General features: G+C 37.0%; 1 protein-coding gene across 3 annotated transcripts in view; it reads left to right on the forward strand.

Moving 5' to 3' along the window:
- The window catches only part of ADK (adenosine kinase), a 489,964-nt gene that overhangs the window by 394,318 nt on the left and 75,874 nt on the right, over positions 1-19,772 (forward strand). For 2 of the 3 annotated variants that reach the window (XM_036337172.1, XM_036337170.1), the window contains exon 9: positions 4,689-4,803. In XM_036337172.1, coding sequence (XP_036193065.1) covers positions 4,689-4,803 — 115 coding nt within the window. Of the gene's footprint in view, positions 1-1,713; positions 1,821-4,688; positions 4,804-19,772 lie in introns of those variants that run through there. The other variant, XM_036337171.1, reaches the window with a different exon arrangement.

A 19,772-nucleotide genomic window follows, 5' to 3' on the forward strand; every position in this document is an offset into this window, starting at 1 on the left:
TATATGCATAACCCATAGACACAGACAACAGTGTGGTGATGGCCAGAGGGAAGTGGAGATGGAGGCTGGGTGGAAGTAGACAAAAGAAGGGTAGGAATAGGTATGTCTGTTTCAACAATAAAAAAAATAAAAGAAAAGGAAAAGTTATTTGCAAACCAGGAAAAAAGGAAATTTACTAGGGTAAAATACAAGCCAGAATAACTAAGAAAAAAATACCAAACTTAAATACAAGATCAGTGATAATTTGTGAATGCGGCAGAAAAATGATTTAGGATGAACCTGCTATATAGTTTTGTGATAACAGAAAGCACATTGCTTAAATTCATGGAAGTAGTATAATCTGTGGATAGCTTGGAGTAGTGATTAGGACTGTAATCCCTGGAGTCTCACTTTGTAAATGCTCAACCTAGCTTCACCACTTAGTATCGTTATGACCTTAGGAAATTACTTAACCTCTCTGTGACTCAGTTTCTTCATCTGTAGTAATAGTATCTACTGCCCAAAGTAGTTGAGATTTAATGAGTACTTTAGAGCTATATACATGGCCCTTGGTTTCAGCATCTGTAAAATGAGGACACAGTAATACCACTGCCTAGAGAAGTTAAGATTTAATAAGCTCTTTTGGAACTCTAAACATGGCTCATAGTTAAATTGTATGAGCTTTCTTCTACCTCTCCTCCCCGCTTTCCTTTTTCTCCTTCCTTATTAGAGAACATAATTGAATTCTCACTACTCAAATCTTGAGGCCCTTTTTGGAGATTTGGAGGGCAACCTCAGGATATGACAGTTTGGGAGAGTATTAAAATGATTGTTATTAGAAGAAAGAAATTAATATTTATTAAGTACTTAGCATGTGCTAAATGTTGCATTAACCTCTTTCACCTTATCCTCTTTCAGCCTCACAATAGTTATTTTTAACTTTTTATTTTGAAATAATTTTAGGCTTAGAAAAATTACAAAAATAGTAGTTCCCAGATACCTTTTATTCAGCTTCCCCTAATCTTAATATCTTACATAAGCAAGGCATAATGATCAAATCCTGAAAATTAACATTGATATAATACCAATAACCAAATTTCAGTCTTTATTCTGATTTCACCAGTTTCCTCTAATTTCCTTTTTCTGTTCCAGAATCTAATCCAGGATTGCACAATGCATTTATTGTCATGTCTCCTTAGTCTCTTTTTTTCTGTGAGAATTTCTAAGTCTTTCCTTGTTCATGATTTTGATACTTGTAAAGAGTACTCGTCACTCATTTTGTAGAATGTCCCCCAATTTGGGTTGTCTGACATTTTTACATAATTAAGTAGATGTTATGAATGTTTTCCAGAAATATCACAGAAGTGATGGGCCCTTCTCAGTGCATAGTATCAGGGACGTACATGATGTCCCGATGTCTTATTGTTGGTGATGATCACCTTGATCACTGTGTTAAGGCGGTATTTGCAGTGTATCCTCTGTAAAGTTACTATTATCCCATTGTAGTTAATAAACATCTTGAGGGCAATATTTTGGGACTATGCAAATAACCTATTTTGCCCCCTAACTTTAGCATTGCTAAATTTGATCACCAGGGTAAACTTACGTCTGTCAGTTTCTTTCACTGTAACATAACTATTTTTCCTTTTGTAATGAATAAATATCTTAAGGGGAGGAATTATGAGAATATGCAAATATCCTGATTATCTCCAAATTTTTACCCACCAATTATAGCATACTTCTCTCCCAACATCTCCTACCATAAATATTTTCTTAGTATGTACAAGAGGAAATGGAGCCTCAGAGGGGTTTATTTACCTGCTCAAGATGCACAAGTTCAGGTGTGTCATACTCTAAATCCCTTGTAATTTCATCATTTTGTTAAGATATGTTAGCCCACATATAAGGGAAAATAATCTTCTGGCTGTGACAGCAAAATTAGAAATATGTAGCTTTGGAAAGACAAAATTAAGGTTTTAAGAAAAGTTTTTATACTAGATGGGGAGCAACTCCTGAGGGCAAAGCAGTGGCTCCTCAAGGCCTAGAGAGAAGTTCAGTTTTGGTGCTCACTGCCAGTTATCCCAGAGCGACAAAGGAGTTTTGTATGAACTGTGGATGTGGATAGAAATAAAGTGTAACCATCTGTAAAGATTTATGTTTTATATTTGAAAAGTTTACTTCAATCTTGAATTGCCAGTTTTATAGGATTTAATTTGAGACATAAGAAAGGTTTCTTTAAAACTCATGGACACAAACAACAGTATGGGGAGTGCCAGAGGGAAGCGGGGGAGGAGAAGGGAGAGGGTAAAGGGGGATAAATGATGATGGAAGGAGACTCGACTTGGGGTGGTAAGCACACCATACAGTACACAGATGATGTATTGTAGAAGTATATATCTGAACCCTATATAATTTTATTAACCAATAAATTCAATTTTAAAAATAATAAATAAATAAAAGTTTTCTTTAAGTTAACAAAGCTCCATAAAAAAAATTTTTCCCACATAGTTGGGTAGAAGACAATCGTAGAATCTCATTCTTAATTTATTCCTTATACCACCTTGAAGAAAAACCTCTATATAAAAAACATCCAGAACATGCATAAGATGCTGCTCCCAAGATGATAAAGTGAATCTATTCCTGGAGTTTGCCTCTTATCTTTATTAAATATGAACTGTATTCAATCATAAGCAAAAAACCCTATAGTAGTAAAATATATGTGTGGCAAGACGATTGGGAGAATATATGTGAGTCATTTTAATTAAACGTATACATTTATTTGAGAGAGTGAAGACATTGTTATATGGCATTTTTGGTCCTTTCAGCTGTTACTAGTCATTTATAATAGTCTTTTTATAATAGACTTTCCCCAAAACTGAGGGAATTTCTTTTCTCATCTTATCTGAGTTCAGGCTTAGTTCTGTTCTAAAATAAGCAACCAGAAGTGAAATAGTCAGCATGTTTGAAAGGTCAGCAGCATTGTTATACCTCAAGTGGCTCTTCTTTTCAGAAACAGCCGTCCTCTGGTATTATCATGTTAGGTATAGTAGAAGCCTAACTTTATGCATCATCTGGAATTTCTTAGTATTTAGTGAACAAACAGCATACAGCTATTTTACTAAAGAATGTCATACCTTTAAAAATTCTATGGTTTCTAATGTTGTTTGTAACTATTATGACTTGTCTGCCTTGCTTACCTAAATGTTTCCATCCTGTATATCCTAATTAACTTCCTTTATGCTAAGCAAATATATTTTCCCTCTGGTTGTGTTTCTCTCTCCATACTGTTTGAAACTTGCACAGTGATGGAGTATAAACCAACAAATGCAAACCATGGGCTGTTTTAGAGGCTCACTGAATTCAGACATGGATTTTGAAATTGTTGAAAGCATGATTCTAAAAATTCTACCTATAGCTTAAGAGTTAGATTTCAGGTCAAGAACAGGAAGTTATAAAACTTCCCCTGGCCAGTGTGGCTCGGTGGTAGAGCGTCAGCCTACCAAGGCTCATGGGTTTGATTCCTGGTCAAGAACACATACCTGGGTTGCAGGTTTAATCCCACCCCAGTCACAGTGTATGCAGGAAGCAACATATCTCTCTCTCTCTCTGACCTCCGCCCCAATTCCTCCCTTCCACTCCATTTAAAAAAATCAATAGGAAAAACATCCTCAGGTGAAGATTAACACACACACAAAAAGGTAAAAATGTATGCATGGCTTGTGTGATACGAAAAATAGCATCAGGGTTTCTAGAGTTAATTTGTAATTTTTTTAACTTTATCTCTTAAAAAAAAATTTAAGTCTGTAGGAAACGGTTAGCACCTCTCTCTCATTTTAATTCTTTGAAAAATTTGGAATTATATTAACTGTATTATTTCCATAGTCAGCATAATCATGCTCTGTACACCCCTAAAATAGTTTAATATTCTCTCTACAAATTTTTATTAGAAATTTGAAAATTGACTGGATATTTGCTGATACTAAGGGATTAGTGTTTATTTTTTAAATATGATAATAGTTATTTGGTTATGGTTAAGTTGTTATCTTTCAGAGATGCATACTAAAACAGTTACAGATGACGTTATATAGTCTCTGGAATTTGCTTCAGAATAATATGAAAGGCAGGTAGATGAAAGTATAAATGAATAAATTTTAAATGTTTACAATTTGATGGTGGGCTCCTTGGAGGTTATTATACTATTACTAGAGGCCTGGTGCACGAAAATCATGCACGAAGGGGGGGGGAGTTTCCCTCAGCCTGACCTGCACCCTCTCCAATCTGGGAGCCCTCTGGGGATGTCCTACTGATGGCTTAGGCCTGCTCTCTGTGGTTCTCTGCTCTCTGCAGGGCCTGCCTGCAGGCCACACTTGCCTGCTCCCGGGTCGCTGCAGCGACGGCCAAGCAGGCCATGCTGGGAGCTGCCTCCTACCTGCTGTCAGTCTCCAGGGAGGTGACGAGGTTAATTTGCATACTCATTTCTGATTGGCTGGTGAGCGTAGCAGAGGGACAGTCAATTTACATGTTTCTCTTTTATTATATAGGAGGATGTTTACTTTTGTGTGTGGTTGAAATTTTTAAATGATAACTCATAATAGATGTTTAAGTATCTCATTTTTTAAACTTGAGAGTCTAAATCCTTAATCTTCTAAGAAAGCTTTTTCTGATTGTACTGGTTATGAGAAATTTTTCCTCTTCCTTTCAATTAACAGACTGAAGACATTAAAGAGATAGCCAAAAAGACCCAAGCTCTGCCAAAGGTGAACTCGAAGAGGCAACGAGTCGTGATTTTCACCCAAGGGAGTGATGACACTATAATGGCTACAGGTACATGTGCAAACTGTATGAGAAAACCATTATTGTGGAGATTAATCATTTATAACAAAAGTCTATATCCTTTCTAACATATTTAATTCAAAACATGCAAACTGTGTGAGAAAACCAGTATTATGGAGCTTAATCATGTATAACAAAATTTACATTCTTCCTATTATATTTAATTTAAAACACCGTACTTTTTTTTACCACCTTAACTCATTTTGCTTACACAAACAAACACTTCTGGCAATCATCAATATGTTCTCTATCTATGAGTTCAGTTTTTAGGTTCCACATGCAAGTGAGATCATACCTTATTTGTCTTTCTCTGTCTGACTGATTTCACTTAGCATATAATGCCTTCAAGGTTCATCCATATTGTTGCAAATGGAAGGATTTCCTTCTCTTTTATGGCTGAATGTAATTTTAATCTATAAATGTATAAAGAATATGTAGAAGTCTATATACATTTTCTTTCTCCCTACATCCATCAAATGGACCACTTAGGTTGTTTCCATGTCTTGGCTATTGTAAAAAATGCTGCAGTGAACACGAGGGTACAGATATCATTCCAAATTAGTGTTTTCATGTTCTTCAAAGAAATGCCCAGAAGTGTAATTGCTGGATCATATGGTAGTTCTATTTTTAATTTTTTGAGGAAACTCCACACTGTTTTTCATAGTTGCTACACCAATTTACATTTCCAGCAACAGTGCACAAGGGTTCCTTTTTCTCCATTTCCATCCTTGCTAACACGTATTTCTTGTCTTTTTGATAACAGCCACTCTAGCAGGTGTGAGGTGATCTCATTTTGGTATTGATTTAAATTTCCCTGATGATTAATGATGTTGATCACCTTTTCATGTACCTGTTGGCCATGTGTATGTATGTCTTTTATGGGAAAATATTCAGCTCTTTCAGATTGTGTTTGTTTGATTTTTTTTTGTTTGGTTTTGTGTTTGTTTTTTGTTGAGTTGTATAAGGTATATATATTGGATATTAGCTTCTTACCAGATAAGTGATTTGCAAATATTTTCTCCCATTTCATAGGTTGCCTTTTCATTTTGTTCATGGTTTCTTTTGTTGTGTAGAAGTGTTCTTTGTTTGCTTGTTTGTTTGATTGTGATTTTAGTTTGATGTAGTCCCACTTGCTTATTTTGCTTTTGTGGCCTTTGCTTTTGGTGTCAAATCCAAAAAAATTGTCACCAAACCAGTGTCAAGGAACTTATCCCCTTTTCTTCTAAGAGTTTTAAGGTTTCAGGTCTTACTTTTAAGTCTTTTGAGGTGATTTTTGTGTAGGTTGTAAGGGAATGCTGCACTTTCATTCTTTTGCATGTGGCCATCCAATTTTCCAAACACCATTTATTGAAGAGACTATTGTCTCCCCATTGTATGTTCATGGTTCCTTTGTCATAAATTAATTGACCACGTATATCCGGGTTTATTTCTGGGCTTTCTATTCTGTTCCATTGACCTATGTGTCTCTGTTTTTATACTAGTATCATACTGTTTTGATTACTGTGTCTTCGTAATATAGTTTGAAATCAAGAAATGTGATGCCTCCAGACTTGTTCTTCTTTCTCAAGGTTGTTTTGGCTGTTCTTGGTCTTTTGTGGTTTCATATGAAATTTAGGATTTTTTGTTCTATTTCTGTGAAAATGTACCTTGTATAGTTTTTTTTATAATTTCAATAAATATATATGTACCTTCTATCTCATTATAAAATATTTTCAAGAAGATAATTTAAGAAAAATCAGTTGAGTAAATCTACCTTGATTTTTTTTACTGTGATATTTTGGAGATATTGTCAATCTAGAAATGTCTTTCCTGAAAAACATACATTTTAATTACCAAATACTTGTGCTACAATAACATAAATATATCCAACTATGAACAAATATAACCCAAATATAAGTTACTTCATCAGCTTTAAACTTAAAGAAGAAAACTTCACTTCGGTTTTTACACAGCCATCTATTTTCATAGAAATAAAATAGGAATTTTATCTAGTCAACAAACATTTTATCAAATAAAATGATTAATATTGCCCTGACTGGTATGGATCAGTGGGTAGAGCATCAGCCTGTGGACTGAAGGGTCCCGGGTTCGATTCTGGTTAAGGTCACATGCCTGGGTTGTGGGCTCGATCCCCAGTAGGGAACGTGCAGAAGGCAGCCGATCAGTGGTTCTATCTCATCATTGATGTTTCTATCTCTCTCTCCCTCTCCCTTCCTCTCTGAAATCAATAAAAATATTTTTTTTTTAAAAAAAAGAGTTATGGTAACTTAAACAATTAAAAAAATGATTAATATTGTCAATAAGATGCTACCTACTACTGAAGCCAAAATACAGACCTTTTCCATTTTGTCTGAACCATTAAGATTAAAATCAATCAGTTAATTAATACTTATTATAAACAGAAGCAATTTTTACCTTAGTGTTTATTCAGTACCCTGCTGAACACTAAAACTTAAGATAAGAGATCTAACTCAGAAATAAAATTAATATACATTGATATATGAATACAAGAAACTGTAATTACACTTGTTAATTATTGGTAAAAATTATATGGACTTGTATTGACTCAGAGAAGGAAATCAATAAAGCCTCAATAAAGATTTTATAGTGGCTATGAAGTAAACTTTTGTTGAACTAAATAAATATGCCTGAAAAGGTAAAAGAATAAATTATTGTCAAATATTGGGGAATAGAGACCCCAGAATTAATTCATTTCAACTTTCTTATTTTAGAATTGTCAAAAGCAAGATTCAGATATTTATTTCAAAATAACACAATACATAGTAAATAATGAAATGGAGTTATAGATGAAGTGAGATTCGCCATGAGTCAATAATTGTAATATATGGGGATGGTCATTGTGCAATTACATCCACTTGTATATACACTTAAAATTTTTCATAATTAAAAGTATAAAAAACAGAAGGACAGAAAATTTTTCAAACAAAATTCAGATATATAGTATTAAGTGATTTATTTTCCCCAGGTACATTGATATCCTTGCTAAGCCTTGAATTTTAGGAAGTATTTAAGAAAGGAGGGCAATCTAGTCAAAGAGGATCATGTGAGCAAAGACACCACATACTGTATAATCTTTTATTGTTGTGACAGGAAAAGCCATGTTGTTAATTTGTACAAGAGAGAAAATAAATAAGTCATGAAAAGATACCCCTGCATTGATAATAACTGAATTGCTGTCTTTTTATACTAGTGGCCTATTCCTGTCTTAGCAATGAACACCGTTTGGAAAAGTGAAAAGCATACCGACTTTCTTACCTCATAAGAATTGTCATACTGCCTTCAGATTCATAAAATGCTATTTGGTTGCTCTTTATAGAGACATTTATTTTAAGGCTTTATTCCAGAGATACATATTGTACAAGTGTCTTGTGAATTAGCACAAATTTCCAAAAATTGAAACCTTTAAAATTAGCATCCTCTTTCTGTGACTGAATTTGTCAACTCAATTTGGTCTTATTAAATATATTAAACTCTCTTAGGAATGCTTACCAGCAGGAATTTATTTGAGGACAGACACTGGTAATCTTTGCTGCTTCTAGTATATGAAAATGAACTTAAATTAGAGGGTGTACTATATCTGCAATGCATGATAAATACAAGATGGATAGAGAATCTGTTCAGTGGTGTCAGCTACAAAAGCAAACATGATAAATGTTAATGCAGTTTTGAGCCCTGGGATAAGCTATTCAGTGCACAAGCATAGCTGAATCTCTTTGCTATGTTGTTATTCATGGCAGCCAAATAAATGTCAATAATAAAAGAGAATTAAAGATTTTCATTTCCCAGAGGCAATCCTCTAATACGGCTTGATCTTTCATTTCATTTGTAATTCGTTCTCATGTCAGGATGCAATCATTCGCCAGGCTCTGGGTGTCATGTTAAGTCATTTAATAATGATTAAGAACATAAAAATGCTTGGCCTGTGGGGCAATCTACAGAAGAGATGCCAATTTGTTATTGTTTTTCTTCCTTTCCTCTTGAATATGGATCAGCTTTTCCCACCTCCTAGCATTAAAATACTAATGGAAGATGGGGAGGGACAGTAGTTCCTTAATTTACCATAAATGACATTCCAGAATGGTGAACACACTTATTATAACACTAATTAGGAGTCATTGTTCCTTAAATCTCACACTGTAGACTATTTTTAAATGATCACTACTAAGTTTGTGGCATTTAGCAATAATATAACAAAATTAGGTTCCTTAGTATTTAATTCCAGAGACCTTTCTCCTTTTGCGACATGGTGGCTATAAACCATTTTCTATTATTTTATAAAGGTAATTCTCTGAAGTCCTCTACTCTAAGTTGCCTGTGAATGTAGTATTTTTTTGGCCACCTCTATTACAGTTGCATATCCATCCTCTATATCCATCCATCCCAGTGGTTTTGTCACATAGCAGTCATTGTTTCATTGCTTGCAGGCTAATTGAGTTCCAAGTTTTGGAAAAGGGGGTAGGGGGAGGGCGAGGTGAAGGGGACACTGAAAAGTAATAAGAGTAAGAAGTTGGGGATGAAAAACAGGAAAGAAAAGATGATTCTGTTCATTTTTATCCCTTAATAAATGTTGAATGAACTTGTTAGGTATGGTGGAAGTCAGGTCAAGGAAATCATTTCTGTATCTATAAAACTTTAGAAAAATTAAGACTACAGATTTTCATTGCCTACTGGACAGCAGGTACTAATAAGGTCTTTGTATATTAACATCTTACTATAGTAAGGATTGTACTGAAAAAAATGAATACACACACACACACACACACACACATATGTGTATATAGAAAGTATAAATTTCTTCAAGTTCCTGTACTGTACTAAATATATCACTAAAAATTGGGAAAAACAGTAAGACTTTTATTCTAAATTGAAAATAATGCATTTTATACATTGGCCTTTTTGTAGCCATGAAATGGGTCCACTGAAGAATAAATTGTAGGCTTTTCTAAATACTTTCAGAATTCTTTCTAGGTTGTTTGAGTTGTAATATTGCTCAAAGGGAGAAAATAGATTAGGTCAGAGGTTTTCAACTGGAAGACTTGGTGCTACCATATCAGAATCACAGAGTGGGCTGTTGGTAAATACAGTCCTGCCTTCTTAAAAAACACCTTCCCCTCAACCTGATATGTCCCTGTGAGGAGTATTTGAATACACATCCTCATTGCCCTAACCGGTTTGGCTCAGTAGATAGAGCGTCAGCCTGCGGACTCAAGGGTCCCAGGTTCGATTCCGGTCAAGGGCATGTACCTTGGTTGCAGGCACATCCCCAGTAGGGGGTGTGCAGGAGGCAGCTGATCGATGTTTCTCTCTCATTGATGTTTCTGACTCTCTATCCCTCTCCCTTCCTCTCTGTAAAAAATCAATAAAATATATTTTTTAAAAAAATACACATCCTCAAGAAAGAGGTATGAGAAAGGGGGTGGGGAGGGATAGAGTCTAGGGGAAGGGGAGTGGAGTGTAGGGTTGTTTATTTGTTGAGAAAGCTCACTTATGTGATGTAGCAATGCTGCCTATCCTTCATCTCTCACTTTGAAAAACAATTGTATTAGGTGATCTGATAATGTTGACTTAAGTTCTGTGATCCTGTGGTATGATGGAAACAGAACATTTTAGCAGCTAAGCATCTATTACTTCAATAAGTCAGTCTTTGGCCAAAACCGGTTTGGCTCAGTGGATAGAGCGTCGGCCTGTGGACAGAAGGGTCCCAGGTTCGATTCCGGTCAAGGGCATGTACCTGGGTTGCGAGCACATCCCCAGTAGGAGATGTGCAGGAGGCAGCTGATCGATGTTTCTCTCTCATCGATGTTTCTGACTCTCTATCTCTCTCCCTTCCTCTCTGTAAAAAATCAATAAAATATATTAAAAAAAAAATAAGTCAGTCTTTGCTGGAGGGTGTTAATGGGGGGGAAAGGAGGACATATATAATATTTTCAACAATAAAGACTTATTTAAAATAAATAAGTCAGGCCTTGGTGAATGCTTCTCTTTCTGGATCAGTCACAAAGTACCAAGGACCCATTCCCCAAAGACAAGTAATCTACATATTACTTTACATAGTCTCCTGCCCTTGAGGAGCTTATAATGTAAGATAATCACCTCATCGTGCCCTTAGTGATTTCATTATAAGTAAGTGGGATTTTGGAAGTTACTTGTCTTCATGTTATTACATCCTTAAAGAAACTTGTCATCCCATTTGCTAGTTAAGTTTTCATGTTCTTTGAAAACACTCAGTTCTCTGTAAGGTAAGGTCAATTGTGATTTGCAGTTCTGGTAGCACAGAAAGTGGAATAGGAAAATGCCAGCTCTAAAGGAAAACAACCTCAGCAGCTGGAAGAATAATGTCAGCACATCATCACAATTCCTACTGCTACAAACATTATTATAAATCATTTTGAAAATGTTTTCTCTACTATAGCCAAAGCAGCTTTAAATGATGATCTTGTTGGCATAGGCTGGTCATGGTGTGGATAGAACACATTAAGTAGCAATCTTTCAGAATGTCCATGTATGGCATTCATAGAAAAGAGTTCTTACCAGCTGAGATTTTAAAGAATATAGATTTCTTAACTATGGATATAAACAGCTAAGTTATTAACTCCTATTCCATTTTTAGATTGTTATAACTGCAAAAGATAAAGTTCTTTCATTAGCCAAGAGGTCGAAAATAATTTAGAACAACATACACAGGACTGTCACATTCCTAACAAAATATTTGTGGGCCATGATTTGTATGGTTTAGTAATCTCAGGCCTGTCAAGAAATGAGACTTTTTTCAACTCCCACCTTTCATGTTGCTAGAAAGCAAAATGGAAGACAGCCTACACTAGGCAAATGTTAGCTCTATCATAGCATTTATTTCTGAAAGGACATTTAATTCAGATATTAATTATAGATTACATATAGTAAAATTCACACATATTTTACTAAAAAACAATGAACAACCAACATAATAAAACTGTAGAACATTTTTGTATAATATGTCTTTTGGATTTTCTATGTATACAATAATATCTGTGAACAATAGCGGTTTCGTTGCTTCTTTCCCAATCCTTTACTTTTTTTGCTTTTTTTTTATTACACTTAACTAGCACAATAAGGCTCACTGAATATGAGCACAGTTGAAATGGCTATAGTTTGTAATTTTTTTTCTGCCTAATAACTTCCTTTAGTATTACATGTAGTGTGGGAATTCTCTTGGTTTTTGTTTGTTTAAAAAATGTCTTTATTTTGCCTTTCAGTGAGTATAGAACTCTACATTGAGAGCTATATTCTTAAAGATGATCTTTCATTATGTTTTGGATTCTCTTATTTTTATTAAGTCCACTGTTAGTCTTACTTTTGCCCTTTTGAATATATTATTTTCATTTTCTCTGGCTGGTTTTGAGAATTTTTCTTTGACTTTCACCTTGTACTTGGTTCTTGTTTTTCTTGTGTTTATCCTGCTACGGTTAATTTTAGTGCTTCTCAAGTTTACGGTTGATGCTCTTATCAGTTCTAGAAAATGTCTCAGCTGTTAATCTCTTTAGATACTGCATGCTCTCTTTCCAATTGAGGTACCGATTACATAGTTTTATGCCTTTTGTGTGTGTGTGCCCCAAATATCTTTTATACTCTTTCTTATACTTTTCTTCCTCTCAAACTTCAGCTTGTATATTTTGCACTCACCTACCAGTTAGTTGACTACTTCTTTCTACTTTGTCCAATCTGCATTTCAACACATCTATGAGGTGTGGTTTTTTTTTCAGTAATCAAGTTTTTTATTTTCTAAATTATTTGATTCTTTTTTATTGATCCCAGTTCTGTAGTATAATTCTCTACCTTGTCATTTATTTTCTTTAAACACAGTGATAATAAATTGCATATCCAAAAATTAAAAGCTTCAGTCATCTGTGGGTCCATTTCTTTCTTTTTCTTTTTTTTTTAATTTGGGTCCATTTCTTTTGTCTTTTCTTTTGGGTTTATTTCTAGGTCTGCCTGATAATTTTCATTAAATGCTAATAAACATTGTTCATAATAAATTACAGTGTTTCTGCTGGTGATATTGTCTTCCTGTAGAAGGCAGCTATTGTGGCCAGTGTGGCTTAGTTGATTGAGCATCATTGCATGTACCAGAAAGTCTCCAGTTTGATTTCTAGTCAGGGCACATGCCCAAGTTCAGATTTAATCCCCACTGTGGGGGTTGGGGGATAGGGGAGTGTAGGAGGCAGCCAATCGATGTTTCTCTCTCACATTGATGTTTCTCTATCTCTCCCTCTTCCTTCCCCCTCTCTAAAATCAATAAAAACATTTTCACTAAAAAGAAGGCAGCTAGTATAAAGACAGATCAAGGACTGGGCCAACTCAAGCTTGGATTGCACTTTTGAAAGGCTCAATCTACTTCTAATTTATCCCCACTCCTATGCTCTAGCTCTCCTGAAATCTCACCTGAAATCCTAGTGTATGGTTTAGCATCCCTACTCTTTGGTGGGTTCTGTTTGGTACCATCGAACTGCCAAAAATACTACTCTGCCTATTAGAGGTCTTCTGTTTTATGTCTTGTCCTCTTATCCTGCTACTTTACAAATCTGGCAAATAGCTCAAAAGAGAAAATTGCTGAGTATCAGGTATATTCTAGTGTGTTGAGAGAACTTCAGGATCATGACATCTCAATTCTGACTGCCTTGGCTGCTCCAAATTCCAATTTTTGTCTCTGGAAACTGCCAAAAGTTCTGATGGCTTCTCTGTGTCTTAGTAAGTGCCCATTGTCTATTCTAAATCCTCAACCTTTCACCCAGCACCAAGAATTTACAAATGCCCTGAGGGAATAACTTTTACAATGTCAGCCTAACTCTTTAAGATTTTCTTTCCTCTCAGGGATCTTGTCCCATCAAGTCTTAGCTACCTTGACAGCTCTCTCATACCTTCAATTAATTTTTAAAATATTTTTATTTTGCATATTTTCTAGTTTATGATGTAGGAGTTGGTTTGTTACAAGCTATGGCATTATTACCTAAATTAAAATAGTTATTTATTATAAAATAAAAAATACGCATCCCAGAAAGCTAAGTGGGCTCATCTTTTTATTATATTATATATAGCTGATTTAGCAATACTACCCTCTACCTATTAGAGAACTGCTGGGTTAGATATTTTCTCCAATAACCCAAAGTTAAAGACAAAACAGCTGGGTTAGAACCCAGCTTCTTGAATCCCAGTTTAATTTGTTCTATAACATGCTTCCTTATTTACTTACAACAGTGGTTCTCAATGTCGTGAGGAGCAGTTTTCCCCCTCACTTTTGGTTGTCACATTGGGTAGAGGTGGGGGAATTCCACTGGCTTCTAGTGGACAGAAGCCAGAGATGCCAGTACACATCCAATAATGCACAAGACAGCCACCCACAATGAAGAATTTTATGATTCAAACTAGAGGCCTGGTGCACAAATTCATGCACAGGTGGGGTCCCTCACCCTGGCTGGCAATCGGGGTCATCGGGGCTGTCTCGCCCAGTTCGGGGGGGAAGGACTGCGGGAGGTTGGCTGTGGGAGTGCACTGACCACCAGGGGACAGCTCCTGCGTTGAGCATCTGCCCCCTGGTGGTCAGTGTGCATCCTAGTGACCAGTCAACCAGTCATTTGGTCAACCAGTTATAACGGTTGCTTAGGCTTTTATATATATAGATATCAGTCGTGCCAATATTGGAAAAACCAGTGTACCTCAGAATGTATATATATTTTAAATGTTTTTATTGATTTTAAAGAAAGAGGAAGGAAAAGAGAAAGAGAGAGAGAGAAGCATTGATTGGCTGCCTCCCGCACACACCATGACTAGGGATCAAATCCAAAAACTGGGCACGTGTCCTGATCAAGGATTGCAAGGGCGACCTTTTGGTGCATGGGTTGACACTTAACCAACTGAACCACACCAGCTAGGGCTCAGAATGTATATTTAAAAGATCACTATCTGCTTTCTCATTACACTTAACCATAAGATCAATACCAATAGACTTTAGTAGGATAAATCTTGTAGGACTACAACCAGAGGCTACATGACCCAGAGAATGTACATATGTGAGCTAGGCCATACTTATTTAACTTTCTCAGAGCTTCTGCCAAATAATCTCCAATTCTAACACTTCTCTTTTGTTAGAATTTGTTCAAGCTGGAAAACATTCTGATGTGGAGGTGTATATACATACCTTATAAATGCATTTGTATATGTGCTTGGATATTCAGATGATAGTTACATTTACCCATACATTTATATACGTACATTAGAGGCTCAATGCATGAAATTCGTGCAAGGGGCTCAGCCCTCACAGCCCCAACCTCTTCTGGAAGGACGTGTGGAAGGTCATTCGGCTGTTCGGTCTAATTAGCATATTACTCTTATTATTATAGATACTCACACACATTTTCTTAAGTGGTTCTTAGAGAATGTATTCATCTTTTAAAACTCTAATTAATCTCTGTAATTAAAAGCTCTTGAAAATATAAGGGGGTATCCAAAATGGTGGCAGGGTAGGGGACGTTACAGTCACTTCCTCCCAGGATCAAACAGCTCAGCTGCAAAGGTGCCCCCTGACGAGCAAGGAGTCTCAGCGACACACTGGGTCTCCTAGCCCAGAGCACCAGTGCCAAGAAGAGGGGCCCATATAACATATGCCTGTGAAAATCAGTGGAGATTCTGTCTGCCAGGGTGAAACCATAGATTGTTAGAAACCCAGGTGCCCTCTTAAAGGGCAAACACATAAAACCTCATTTGTGGGCACTCACCCTTGGGCTCTGGTAGAGGGATTGAACCTCAGAGTGGACTGGAGTCATACAGGATGAGATTGGATTGTGTGGCTTCTGCAAGAGGGCTGAAGGGGCAGCCACCAATGACCCTGTGCTGCCTGCCTCTCCCACGCTGCCTCCAGACACCATCTTTCCTGCATCAATCACTCCACTCCATACAACATCAGCCTGGAGGAATCTACTAGCACCACCCTGAGAAACGCCCACCATACGGAGGAGTCAGCTATCTGCAATCAGCCTGGGCCCACGTTGCAGACGTTCTTGGAAGTCTCTTGAGGAATTCAAGGCAGATTCAGGGAGTGTCAAACAAGACAGAATGACTAGAGTGGCTTTAGGGCAAGAACCATTTTTCCTGAGCACCTGACCAGTGCAGTTCCCTCATAGCATCACCTGAGGAGATGCACTAGTCCCACACTCCCTACTCACTGTGATCCTACCCTGATAAGGGGAGTCTTCTGGCTGTAGCCACCCTGGGCCTGTATTGTAGTCTTTCTCAGAAAGCTCTCAAGGAGGCCCAGACAGATAAGGTGATGTCAGAGATACACATGAGAGACTCAGTGGTGTGTCTTTGGGGCAAAGGCCATTTTCCCCGTGTGCCCTAACTGATGCCACTGTTTGTGTGCAGAGCCCTCCTTCCACAAGGCCAAATCTTAATCTGTTTTAGACTGATGAACTCTACTTCCCCCACTCTGAGGACTCCCTGAGACCCTGGCCTTGGTATAACCTGAGACTTTTGCTGAATGGCCTCAAACCCAGGACTGGTGCCAAGTTTGAATCTGTATCAACCTGGTGAACACCAATCCCACCTACTAGGTGACTCAGAATCTGCCTCACATAACTTGTATTTCACCAGAGCTCTTTAAGTGGCTGAGCTTAACAGGCAACCAGCAGATCTCATGTTGTCTTGGGCCTTTTGTTGACCTGCCCCAGGCTCATCAGGTACTTACTGGTGGAAGACAGCTTCAGTAAGCATCTTCCCACATGCACCAAGGTCCAGCAGAGGCAGCCACCTACCATGGATCATTTTGTAGCTTCTAACTAGTAGCTCAGGGCCAGTCACAGGGAGCATCCGACATTGACCTGCATCAGAGTCCCTCCCAAGAAGCCCAGAACCAACACCTCTAGTAGTTGGCTTCAGACCTCATCAGAACATACCCAAAGTAAGATCGCTGCAGGGAACAGTTTTCTGGTGAGTTGAATTTCACATTGTGGGGTCAGCCCTCATTCAACAGCTCATGCACTATAGTCAAGGTCAATCTTCACAGTCAAACAGCCTGAGGACGAACCCCACCCCTGGACAAACCAATAGCAATCAAAACTAAACTATAACAAAAGGGCTCACATAACTATGCACACAAGGGACATTCCTGGAGCACCTAGTTCAGGTGATCAAGGAGACTGCACTACTAATCCCGCAGGACACCTACAAGGTAAGGTCACACTATGAATACTCAGAAACAGCAGATCTACCTAAAACATAGAAATAAGTACAGAGAGGCAGCCAATATGGGGAGACAAAGAAACATTCTCCAAATGAAAGAACAGGAGGAATCCCCAGAAAAAAGAACTAAATGAAATGGAGTCAAGGAAACCACCAGATACACAGTTCAAAATAATGGTTATAAGAGTGCCCAAGAAACTTAGTGAGAACTTCAACAAGGAGATAGTAAACATTAAAAAAGGACATAGAAACAATTAAAAAGCCAGTCGGAAATGAAGAATATAATATCTGAAATGAAGAATGCACTAGAAGAAATCAATAGCAGATTAGATGAAGCAGAGGATCAAATCAGTGATTTGGAAGTCAAGGAAGCAGAAAACATCCAGTCAGAGCAGCAAAAAGAAAAAACAATTTTTTAAAAAATGACGATAGTTTCTGGGACAATATCAAATATAACAACATTCACATCAGAGGGATATGAGGAGGAGAGAGAGCAAGGGATTGAAAAACTATTTGAAAAAATAATGACTGAAAACTTTCCTAACTTGTTGAAGAAAAGAGGTACACAAGTTCAGGAATTACTGACAGTCCCAAACAAGAGGAACCCAAAAAGACCCACACCAAAACACATCATAATTAAGATGGCAAAGGTTAAAGACAAAGAGAGAATCTTCAAAGCAGCAAGAAAAAGGCAGATAGTTACCTACTAAGGAACTCCCATAAGACTGTCAGCTGAATTCTGTTTTCTCAACAGAAACATTTCAGGCCAAAAGGATTGGCACAAAATATTCAAAGTGATGAAAAAAAGGACCTATACACAAGATAACTTTACCCAGCAAAGGTATCATGTGGAATCGAATGAAAGATAAAAGAGTGTCCCAGACAAGAAAAGAGAAGGGTTCATCACCACAAAACCAGTATTACAAGAAATGTAAAGGAATTTCTTAAAAAGAAGAAAAAAGAGGTAAATTCATGGCAATACAGACCTACTTCAAGAAACAAGAAAAATCTCAAATAAATGTTCTCACCTTACATCTGCAGGAACTAGGAAAAGAAAAGCACAAGTGAGTAGGAGGAAGGAAATAAAGATTAGAGAGAAAATTTAAAAAAAAATAGAATTAAAAAAATAAGATCAATAAAATCAAAAGCTAGTTTTTGAAACAGTAAAGATGATTATTAAACCATTACTACACTCATCTAAAAAAAGGGGGGGGCCCAAATAAATAAAATCAGAAATTAAAGGGGAGAAATAACTGACACCACAGAAATACAAAGGATTATAAGAAAATATTACAAATAAGTTTTGCCAGCAATTTGGACAATCTTGAAGAAATGGAAAAATTCCTAGAAACATACAATCTTCCAAGACTGCATCAAGAAGATACAGAAAATCTGGACAGATTTTAACCAACGAAATTGAAGCAGTAATCAAAAAGCTCCCAACAAACAAAAGTCCTGGACCACATGACTGCATGGGTGAATTTTACCAAACATTCAAAGAAGAACTAACACCTATCCTTCTCATACTATTCTAAAAATTTCAAGAAGAGGGAAGACTCCCAAGTTCATTTTACGAGGCCAACATTATCCTAATTCCAAAACCAGATAAAGGCACTACAAAAAGTCCAGCCCTGTGACTCAGTGGTTGAGCTTCAACCAGGAAACCGAGAGATCACGGTTTGATTCCCTTCAGGGCACATGCCCAGGTTGCAGGCTTGATCCCCAGTAGGGGGCATGCAAGAGACAGCCAATCGATGATGTTTCTCTCTCATCGCTTTTTGTCTCTCTATTCCTCTCCCTCTTGCTCTAAACATTAATTAAAAATAAAAGACACTACAGAGAAAGAAAATTATAGGCCAATATCCCAGATGAACACAGATACTAAAATCCTCAACAAAATATTAGCAAACCAGATCCAGCAATACATTAACAGAGGTCATACACAATGATCAAGTTGGATTTATTCTGGGGGTGAGAGATTGGTGCAATATCTGCAGGTCAGTTAACGTGATATACCACATAAACAAAATGAAAAATGAAAATCATATAATCATATCAATAGATGCAGAAAAAGCGTATGACAAAATCCAGCACCATTTATGATTTTTAAAAAGAACTCTCTCAGCAAAGTGGGAATAGAGGGAACATCACGTAACATAATGGCCACATATGACAAACCCACAGCTAACATCATACTCAACAGGGAAAACCTAAAATCATTTCCCTTAAGATCAGAATTAAGGGACTTCCACTTTCACCACTCTTATTCAACATAGTTTCTGAGTATTCATAGTGTGATCTTACCTTGTAGGTGTCCTGTGGGATTTGTGGTGCAGTCTCCTTGATCACCTGAACTAGGTGCTCCAGGAATGTCCCTTGTGTGCATAGTTATGTGAGCCCTTTTGTTATAGTTGGTCCTCAGGCTGTTTGACTGTGAAGATTGACCTTGACTATAGTGCATGAGCTGTTGAATGAGGGCTGACCCCACAATGTGAAATTCAACTCACCAGAAAACTGTTCCCTGCAGCGATCTTACTTTGGGTATGCTCTGATGAGGTCTGAAGCCAACTACTAGAGGTGTTGGTTCTGGGCTTCTTGGGAGGGACTCTGGTGCAGATCAATACAAATGGATATTTATCTAAGTGATATATTACCAAGTGTTTGTCAGAATAATTATTGTTTGTATATAGTGAGTATTTCTTCTGAAATTTAATCAGGACTCCAAA

The sequence above is a fragment of the Myotis myotis genome, unplaced genomic scaffold (assembly GCF_014108235.1).
Source record: "Myotis myotis isolate mMyoMyo1 unplaced genomic scaffold, mMyoMyo1.p scaffold_m19_p_15, whole genome shotgun sequence".
Taxonomy (NCBI): Eukaryota; Metazoa; Chordata; class Mammalia; order Chiroptera; family Vespertilionidae; genus Myotis; species Myotis myotis.